Source organism: Palaemon carinicauda, chromosome 30, assembly GCF_036898095.1.
Source record: "Palaemon carinicauda isolate YSFRI2023 chromosome 30, ASM3689809v2, whole genome shotgun sequence".
In the NCBI taxonomy this organism is placed as follows: Eukaryota; Metazoa; Arthropoda; class Malacostraca; order Decapoda; family Palaemonidae; genus Palaemon; species Palaemon carinicauda.
The window spans coordinates 91,223,017-91,233,838 of NC_090754.1; the positions used below are offsets into that span (position 1 = coordinate 91,223,017).

The 10,822-nt window shown below is 35.4% G+C and overlaps 1 protein-coding gene across 1 annotated transcript in view; it reads left to right on the forward strand.

Annotated features, from left to right (window-relative positions):
• Positions 1-353: 353 nt before the first annotated feature.
• The window catches only part of LOC137623643 (bone morphogenetic protein 10-like), a 12,801-nt gene continuing 2,332 nt past the window's right edge, over positions 354-10,822 (forward strand). The window contains 5 exon segments of the mRNA XM_068354474.1: positions 354-541; positions 1,405-1,607; positions 2,211-2,401; positions 8,679-8,873; positions 9,688-9,874. Of these exon segments, the coding sequence (XP_068210575.1) occupies positions 354-541; positions 1,405-1,607; positions 2,211-2,401; positions 8,679-8,873; positions 9,688-9,874 (964 nt within the window).

The window sequence follows — 10,822 nt, forward strand, 5'->3', positions numbered from 1 at the left end:
AAGTGAGACAAATGAATAGTATCAGTAAAAAAATATTACGCTGATAAGGTATATTGAAATTAAATCACTGGTATTCGTAGATTCTATTGTTTCCCACAGGAAGGAAAGGAGTTGAATGGGCCATAAGTAATGGTCTTAGTTTGGAGATCTTAAAGAAGTTCACAATCAACACCATCCTAAAAATTGGGTGTATTGCTAATTAACCATAGAAAGAATAAGAAAGAAGAGATTAAAACAGGAGTGAAGAATGGCCCAATAAGTTTAGTAAAAGAATATAAGTATCATGGTAAATGGTACACTGAGAAAGGAAACAAAGAATTGAGTATCAGTAAAATAAAGGCAGAGTCGCAAATATGACCCAAGAAATGCGAAAATATGGAGATATGACAAAAGTATTAAAAATGGTATTGGAAGTGAGAAAGAAAATATATGAAGCAGTAGTAGTACCATCAATATTTGCTAATGTTGAGACCTGGAGTGAAATAAGAGATAAAGATATGAAAGATCTGGAAAACCTTCAATATAGGATAATAAGGAATATGTATGAACAACCTGCAAGTACTCCGTATTGGGGCATACTTGCAGAAACAGGAATATGGCCGGTGTCATGCGGAATAGAATATAAGAAAAATTATGCTCTTCCATAACATCATAAACTTAGATAAAAAAAGACTAGTAAGAGAGATAATTGCGGATCAGTTGAAGAACCCTTATGGAAAGTGCTGGAGTAAGAGCATAGAAGAAATCTGTAGTAAATATGGGATGGAAGTTGTAGAAATAAGAAGGACCCTGAAAAAAGAAACCAAGAAAAGAATTATGGAAAAATAGAAGTAACTATTGAAGAAAAAAAGAAAGTGATGAAAAAATGAAGATTTATAGAAAGAAATGGCCCACAGCCTTATATCAGAGAAATGGATCTGGGCAAGGCATCCCTTGTAATGAAGACGAGCTTGAATATGCTCAATTTAAAAGCAAATTTCAGGGGAAAATATACAGATAATTTGTGTGACCTGTGCAAAGATGAAGAAGATAATACTGAACATTTATTTTCATGCCCAAAATTAGGACAGTTAATGACAGTAGACATAAGTATAGGTACGTTAAAAAATCCTAGCAGTTGTGATCTGGTTGCATTTATAAGTAGGGCAATCCACATGAAAGAAGAATTTAAAAAGTCCAATCTGACCACAATAGGTTGCCAAAACTGATGATAGCAAGGTGTTATCCTATCTGATTTTAAGGTAGAATGAGATAAAAGTAAAGATTGAGAATTGCATTATTGATTTATATATAGTACATGTATGATAAGCTTAATTACAATGATAGGAATAAGCTTAGAAGCTTTGCACCTATCTATAAGGCGAAAGAGTGCCCGCAAACTTATTTTGCAGAGTGAGCAATTAGGAACCAGGAACCACTCATTTATTTTCTTTTCCTTCCAGAGGGTCAAGACAATGGCCAGTCTGCAGATCTGGGAGGAGACGAGAGAGACGCCGTCCGAATCCACTCGCTGGCCTTCAACGTCACGGTCCCTAGGAAAGAAAGAGTCACGTCGGCTATACTGAGACTTTATGCATTAATCACCAAGGATCAGTACACCTATATCGGTAGGTAGTGAGAGTTTTATTAATTGAAAGTTTAATCTATTTGCGTGTTACCTTTTACATTCGGTATAATGATTAAATCTCTCTCTCTCTCTCTCTCTCTCTCTCTCTCTCTCTCTCTCTCTCTCTCTCTCTCTCTCTCTCTCTCTCTCCTTTCTTCTTCTTATTGTTTAATTCATATTTTCTTTAAATACTAATGCACTTGCCATATATATATATATATATATATATATATATATATATATATATATATATATATATATATATATATATATATATATATATATATACATACATACATACATACATATATATATATATATATATATATATATATATATATATATATATATATATATATATATATATATATATATATATATATGTATATATATATATATATATATATATATATATATATATATATATATATAGATATATATATATATATATATATATATATATATATATATATATATATATATATATATATATATATATATATATGTGTGTGTGTGTGTGTGTGTGAGTGTGTACATAAAATTCTTCCCAGATTTACTTTTCTGTTCTCATCCTTCATGGAATCAAACCTTTTACGTTTGGCAGGGGTAGAGAGACGAATCCGAATCGTGATGAAGGTCCACAAAAAAGAAGACGGCAGCAGTGACGAAAGCCCCTCTGAAGTGTCTGTGTGTCAGCGTGACGTTTACGAGGTACAGAACACATGGGAGACATTCAACGTAACGAGTGCTGTCAAGTACTGGCTCGCCCATCGGTCGGAGCCCCAGATCTTACAGGTAAGGAAACCGTAATGTCTGATTTGCCCTGTGGTAGGGGATAAAGAATGCTACCATCGTACGACCTTCGTGTCGTAGAAAGCGACTAAAAGGACAGCTGCGGCCTTGCAGACTTGCTCTTTAGCAAAACGCAAGAGGCTCCTCCCTCTACCAATAACATGAAAACTACTGCCTTGCAGTCTCGCATTTTAGCAAGAGGCTCTGGCTCGCTGCCAATAACTGTGGAAACTGTTTCTTTGCAGTAAGAATGTTTAGTCAAAGGTTAGGTCCACTGCAAATAGCAGTGCTTGATGATGCAAAGGCATGCATTCATAAAAACTGTATGCCAAAATATAAACCATGCCTGATGCGGCAACCGACCCCTTAATGTAAGGATAACGGTGGAAAAGAAGAAACCTTAATGTCTGTCATTGTTTTTCTAATGGAGAGGCCAATGGGACAGGCAGATTTGGTGTGCTCAGCTAGTAGGTGCACAGATGGATAGGAATTGGGGGAAAAGGGGTATGGTTAGTTTTAATTATTATTGACAAATTTGTCCATGACTTCTTAAATATGGGTTGATTTTAATTCCTACCAGTGTTTTATCATTAACTATGCGGAGAATAGGTTATATTTTTATTTAATTGTTGAGTGGGAACTTATTGTTCCTGGAAAGTCTCCCTGCAGCAAGCAACGAGGATCAACAAGGGAGGATAGGAGCGCTAACACTCGAGGGCACAGCACCCTGGCAATAACTTTGGTGCTGCAGTTCACGAACCTTCACTTTGATAATAAAGTCTTCTCCGTCCAGAGACCTAAAAACTCCACAAGTGACTATGTAATTAATTGATGGCCTACCTTAGCTTTGTCAATCTAAAGTCATCTGCACTCCTAGGCTCTATTTCGATTCCGTCCTAGTGACCCCAGTGAGATGCTGGACAGGCATTTACCTTAACATAAATAAAGGCAATGGAGGCAGCAGTGATGTATTATAGTAAAATAAAAGTTAAAGACAAGGATCTTTACCTTTGAAACATTGAGATTAAATACTAAGTCAATCGCTAACACACTATACTATAGTAAGTATTTAGACTTATCCCTTTCAATGTATCGGGTACACTGTTCCGAGATTAAATATTCATGTTAGACAAAATCAATCAAAAGAGGGAGTAGTAATATAAAAGGGTGTAATTAACTTAATCTAAATATATTATTACACAAAATTTACATTGAAAAAATCAGACATCTTTACATGAAGCAAATGATGTTCAAACAACCACAAAAAGAAATGAAAGAAATGGAACCTAGCAAAATTAAAAGGCAATCAAAATATGTGTGACACGAGGTCTCTTACAATGATAAATGATTGAAGTGGGGTCGGACCCGTGGTCTTTTGAACCGAGACTGTACTAGTCTCTATAGCAAAAGTTTTACACAAAATTTGTACACACAATCCCACGCACTCAGCCCGAAATATGTAAAAGCCAGTTAAAACTAAATCAAGTGAAATGAAAAACTAATCTTGTCTAAAAGGGGGAAAACAAGTGACGACGTTATGTACCTGCACTCCTTACTTGAAAGACAGTCCTTGTCCTTAAATGGTTGTTACAGCTTGTTGCTTGCACCCTTAGTCCTCTGGCCCACACGTGGTATCCTCGCTTTTTGGTAGATAGGGTCTCGATGGAATGGTTCCCAGGCTCGTCTTCTTTCCTATCTCCAGACGACAGGACCCCAGCACGGCAGCGCTCCTGTTTAGTGAGAGTCAAGTTGGGGGAGGGATGAGCCAGAGGTGCACAGATTGACTGACCAGGTCGGTCACCCTTCCACAAACACGGCTCTTTCATGAATGGGGTGACCCTTAGGTTGCGTGGGTTCACCTGTGTTCACCTTTCAAAACAGGTGAGGGTCGTTGGGCGTAGGAAACCCAGTTGAGGTGCCATAACGGGACTTAAGGGAAGGGCAATGAAACGTTGTAAGGAGTGAGGAGGAGAAATCTTGCAGATCTAAGGGAATATACATGCATAATAATCCTACCTATTCTAGCTTACCAAAAATTAATAACTTTAATGAACAATTAGCCATGGGCTGGTGCGATGGGCATACATCTTGAAATTAATCAGACCTGACTATGTACTGGGAGATAAAATAAGCTGCTTATAAGTCAGCAGTACTAACGTTAGATTCAAAACTAATGTAATGATTTATCTCGACACACTTAGTTTGAGGAAAGAATCATCGTACGCCGGCGTAAGGCTTTTATTTTGCGTTTCTATGCGTACGGTAATTCAATGAGATTAGTTAATTTAAAGCAGTTTTCCCAATGCTTTGGTAAAGAAAACGTAGAAATCGTAAAATATGGGAGCGAACGTTTAAAGGGTAACTACAATATTGGGGGAGAGATCAAAATACAAAAGAAAGAAGAGTGAAGAAAAATTCTTCACAAACTATTACTAATGAATAAGTTAGAAAATACTGATGAAAAATGCAGTGTCTTAATGGAATATTAGTTTCTTGTAATTATTATAGAAACTAACACATGATATAGCTTTGAAGAATGACTGATTTTTTTTTCTTTTTTTTTCTTTTTTTTTATGTACCACGGAGTGTTCTTACCAGACAAAGCTTAGGCGTTGTCACTACCCTCAGCAATGGCATCAATTGCTGTCTTTTAATTTACATTCTGGGAATTGGTTATGTATTACTAATAGCAAATCTTCGTTTTTAGTATTTGTTGTATTATGTTAGACATTCCACGCCTCTCTCTCTCTCTCTCTCTCTCTCTCTCTCTCTCTCTCTCTCTCTCTCTCTCTCTCTCTCTCTCTCTCTCTCTCTCTCATATATATATATATATATATATATATATATATATATATATATATATATATATATATATATATATATATATATATATATATATATATATATATATATATATGAGAGAGAGAGAGAGAGAGAGAGAGAGAGAGAGAGAGAGAGAGAGAGAGAGAGAGAGAGAGAGAGAGAGAGAGATGCATGTGTGTAGGACTGAAAATGAGTATGAGTAAAAGTAAAATAACGTTCAATGAAAATGCAGAGACAACAATTAAATTTATGGACGAACCTCTACAGATTTAGAGATCGCTAATGAATATAAGTACTAGAACAGACAGAAAGAGTTTCCCCTGAACCCAAGACCGAAATTAAAAGAAAGATAAGCATGGGATCAAGAGCTTTTGTTAAACAAAATGAGGTTATGAAAATTGAATTGCCACTTTCTCTAAAAAGGAAAGTAATTGATCTGATGGACCTACCAATATTAACTTATGCATCAGAAGCATGAAGCCTTACAAAAGCTCTAGAGCATAAGCTAGTTTTAACACTAAGAGACAAAAAGGGCAGCATGAGTATGAGAGTAAACTAAAGTAGAGACTATTGTAACAGTAGGAAAAAGAAATGGATATGGGCAGGACATATAATGAGAATTACAGATAATTGATGGCCATTAAGAATAATGGAATGGGTCCCTAGAGATTGCACAAGAAGCAGGGGTAGGTAAAAAAGGTAAGACGATAGATTGACGACCTAAAAACAAATTGTGGGTACAGACTGGCTTAGACCGACCTGGTCAGTCAAACTGTGCACATCTGGCTCACCCTCCACTCGACTCCCACCAAACAAAGGAGTGCTTGAGTCCTGTCAGCTGGAGAGAGGGAAGAAGACAATCCTAGGAACTGTGCTACAGATACACAATGTGCCAAGAAGGGAGGATTCCAAGGGTGGGCTAGTCAAGTGTGCAACTATCCACTTAATGGCAAATTACCGGCAACAACCTTTAACGGCCAATTTAAGGACAAGGGCTTTCTTTCAAGTAAGGAGTGCCGGTAAATCCACATGGCCACATCGTTTTCCCCTTTCAGACTAGATTAGTTTTTCGAGCAACTTTATTTAGTTTAACTGGCTTTTACATAATTCGGGCTGAGTGCATGGCATTGTGTATACAAATTTCGCTTATAATTTTTGCTTTAGAGACTAGTCCAGTCTCTGGGTCACAGGGTCACGTGTCCAAAGCCATTTTAATCTTTTGCTATTGCAGAAGACTACGAGTCTAAGAAACCAAATTTTTTTTTTTCATTATTTTGCATTCTTTGATTTGTTCAATTATTTGCCTTTTTGCAGCTGTTGAGATGTCCGATTTTTCAATGTAAATTTTGTATAATCAAGCAAGATTAGGTTAATTACACCTCCTCGTATTTTTACTCCTTCATTTATTTGATTAAGTTTATAATGAATAGTTAATCTCGGGACAGTGTACCCAATATATTGGAAGGAGTAAGTCTAAAAGCTTTAAGAGTAATAGTGTGTTAGCGATTGACTTAGTATTTAATCTCAATGTTTAGAAGGTAATGATCCTTGTCTTTAACTTTTACTTTACTACAATACATCACTGCTGCCTCCATTGCCTTTGTCTATGTTAAGGTAAATGCCTGTCCAGCATCTCACTGGGGTCACTAGGACGGAATCGAAATAGAGCCTAGGAGTGCAGATGACTTTAGATTGACAAAGCTAAGGTAGGCCATCAATTAATTACATAGTCACTTGTGGAGTTTTTAGGTCTCTGGACGGAGAAGACTTTATTATCAAAGTGAAGGTTCGTGAACTGCAGCACCAAAGTTATTGCCAGGGTGCTGTGCCCTCGAGTGTTAGCGCTCCTATCCTCCCCTGTTGATCCTCGTTGCTTGCTGCAGGGAGACTTTCCAGGAACAACAAGTTCCCACTCAACAATTAAATAACATAAATTCTACACACTTGGGACGAAAATAATGGTAATAACTATATAGATAATAGTTTAGTAATGATATATGTCATATTTTATTATACAAGAAATATAGCATAATAATAATAATAATAATAATAACAAGAAGAAGAAGAAGAAGAAGAAGAAGAAGTGCACATATGTGAGCCATGAAATATTTATGGTTTCTGTAATCTTGATAATGTGACTTGAGTATTTTTATTATTATTATTATTATTATTATTATTATTATTATTATTATTATTATTATTATTATTATTATTATTATTATTACCTCCGCCAAGGAGGTTATATTTTCGAGTCGGTTTATTTATTTATCTATTAATCTATTTATTTATCTATTCATATGTGTAGCTTATCTGGGGACAAGATTACGTCAAAATCTAATCCACGGATTTTGACAAAATTTCCACCACAGATAGATCTTGGGTCATGGACAACTCCACTAACTTTTGGAGATGATCCAGTACCGGATCTGGATTCTAGATCCGGTACCGGATCCGGATTCTAGATCCGGTACCGGATCCGGATTCTAGATCCGGTACCGGATCCGGATTCTAGATCCGGTACCGGATCCGGATTCTAGATCCGGTACCGGATCCGGATTCTAGATCCGATACCGGATCCGGATTCTAGATCCAGTACCGGATCCAGATTCTATATCTGGTACTGGATCCGGATTCTAGATCCTGATTTACATTTTTCACAATTTTGAAAATTACGTCAAAACAAATTGTCACTTTTGATTTTCACCAAAATTTAACAACTGGCATATATTATGCTTTGTAAGAAATCCTTAGATTTTGGAGATGATATGGATCAAAATTATGATTTTGGATCAACATTGCACTTTTTACCATCTATTGTACAGTCAGCAAATGAAAAGTTGGAGGCAATGTCCTTAGACTTAGGTTAAATGTTGGCAATATTCACTGGCGGAGGTATGAAATTTCTGATTACTCTTCTAATTATTATTATTATTATTATTATTATTATTATTATTATTATTATTATTATTATTATTATTACAAATGTATGCAACCTGTATTAAAATGACTTTTAAATATTTCAATAAATATGCGCACAGACGCGCACACACCCTCCATCAGCAACGTATGACTACTATCACTTCTTCCTACCCGAGGGACGGGGAGAGAATATATATATATATATATATATATATATATATATATATATATATATATATATATATATATATATATATATATATATGTATATATATACAGTATATATATATATATATATATATATATATATATATATATATATATATATACAGTATATATATATATATATATATATATATATATATATATATATATATATATGTGTGTGTGTGTGTGTGTGTGTGTGTGTTTGTGTATGTGTGTGTAATTGTATGTAACCAGACACTTGCTCTTTATTATATAGGGTAGGCTATGGCAGGTATTATTTTTGATCCTCTGAAAGCATACCAAATTCACCATCGAATTTCTCACTCTGCACATCCACATCGAATCCGTGTTTTCAACAGTAGGCGAAGGAGGTGACCTGGACGTGGCCACGGCCCCGAAGACGGACAGCGAGCCCCTCCTGCTCGTCTACTCCAAAGGGACGCCCCACAACCTCAACAAGCAGGAACTGAAGCAGATGATTGACCATGAATACGATGAGGACGTGGCGGCCTTGCTCCATTCACAGGTGAGATCATAGTAATAATCAGCTACATCTAGGATTGTAGTGGCCTATTGGTATCGTCCCTGCCTGGTGATCTGATGGAGTGGAGTTCGAGGTCCGCTTAAGCTCGATAGTTTCTTGATGTGTCTGACACCTCACCCTCTTTCTGAGCTAAAGATGTGTGAGAGGTTTGGGGGAGCCTATAGGTCTACCCTCTGAGTCATCAGCAGCCATTGCCTGGTCCTCCCTGGTTCTATATTGGATGGAGAGGGATCTTTAGGGTTCATTAGGGCATTGTCCAGCTAGCCAGTGCATTGTCACCGCCCCTTGCCTCTGCCGAACATGAGCGGTGTTTAAACCCTTAAACTACATGATTGATGTTAAAGAATGATGAAATGTTTTCTGTAATGAGGAAGTGAATCAGTTGAATGATTGTGCCACATATTGATTCAGGATGAGGATAAGTTTAATAGACCTCAAGTTTCTGTATCGATGAGAGTCAGTAGAGAAATATTCTGTATATAGCAAAAAAAAAAAAAGATAGTTTGTTATGGTTAGGAGATCTCCAGAAACCTGAATTTGTGTGCAATTGAAGACTGGATATGACTCTCAGAAGTAAACATACAATCAAGAATGTCACAGATTTATAGATACTTTGTAATATCGTCAAATGAACACTAATAATCATGCTATAACTACTTTTTTACGACGTTGAAATTTCATGTTTTTCATCCATTTTTCCATCATGAGACAGAGAACAAAACTTTCTTTATTTTTTACATAACATATCGTGTCTTAGGTCTCGATGACCTATTAATTCCTATTCTATTATCAATAGGAAAGAAGAAGAAGAAGACGATCATCTGGAACGAACAAGCTCCAATCACCCTCCTCGCCATCTCCTCGACCAAAGAGGAGTGTTGCAGAGGAGATAGAAGAGGAAAGCAACATGATATTTGATGGGGACATCGTGTTTTCAGACCTTCCCAGCCACGCCTTAACCTCGCTTGAAGATAAAAGGCCACGTTGAATGAATCAAGTGTCCATTTGAATAAAGGCCGGGGGTGGCGTGGGTGGGGAGGCGTCTATGACCTGCATTTTAACTAGAGTTAATTATTTGCCTGGTTAGTTGATTAGAGTGGGATGCAGCGAGGTTAAGGACTGTTAAGACCCCAGGGACCTCGTCTTTCAGATTCTTGGAAGAGAAGCTGATTTTTAAGACACTTGGGAAATCCCTTCTAAGGGGAAAAAAGTTATATATATATATATATATATATATATATATATATATATATATATATATATATATATATATATATATATTATATGTACGTATATATATATATATATATATATATATATATATATATATATATACATATATATATATATATATATATATATATATATATATATATATATATATATATATATATATATATATGTATATTCTTGTATGTGTGTGAGTGTGTGTGAAAATTAAATGGGGGACTCACACGCACTTGCAAGAGAGGTTAACTAATAAGTTTTAAGTTGTTAATACAATGTATTCACTGACAATGTCACCCAGGAATATATGTATAACCTTAACATTGTATGAACATGTAAAGAAGATTATACATTTCCAATATTTTTTTTTTAATTGACATTTTTACAAGACGACTGAAACTTAGTGATGGAAATTTACATTATATATAACAACACAATATAAAAACATTCAACTTGCAGCTAATGAATTTATGCTTAACAGGCTGACACAAGTCTCGTTTTATGGATTATATGAAAAATCTATTCTAATGTTTTCCCTTTTCTTAAGATTTTTCATTTTAATTGTTCATTACTGATCTTTTATTTTATTTCCTTTCATCACTTGATTATTTTTCCTATTGGAGCCCTTAGGTTTGAAGCATTTGCTTTTCCAAATAGTATTGTAGATTAGTTAGTGATAATAATAATAATAATAATAATAATAA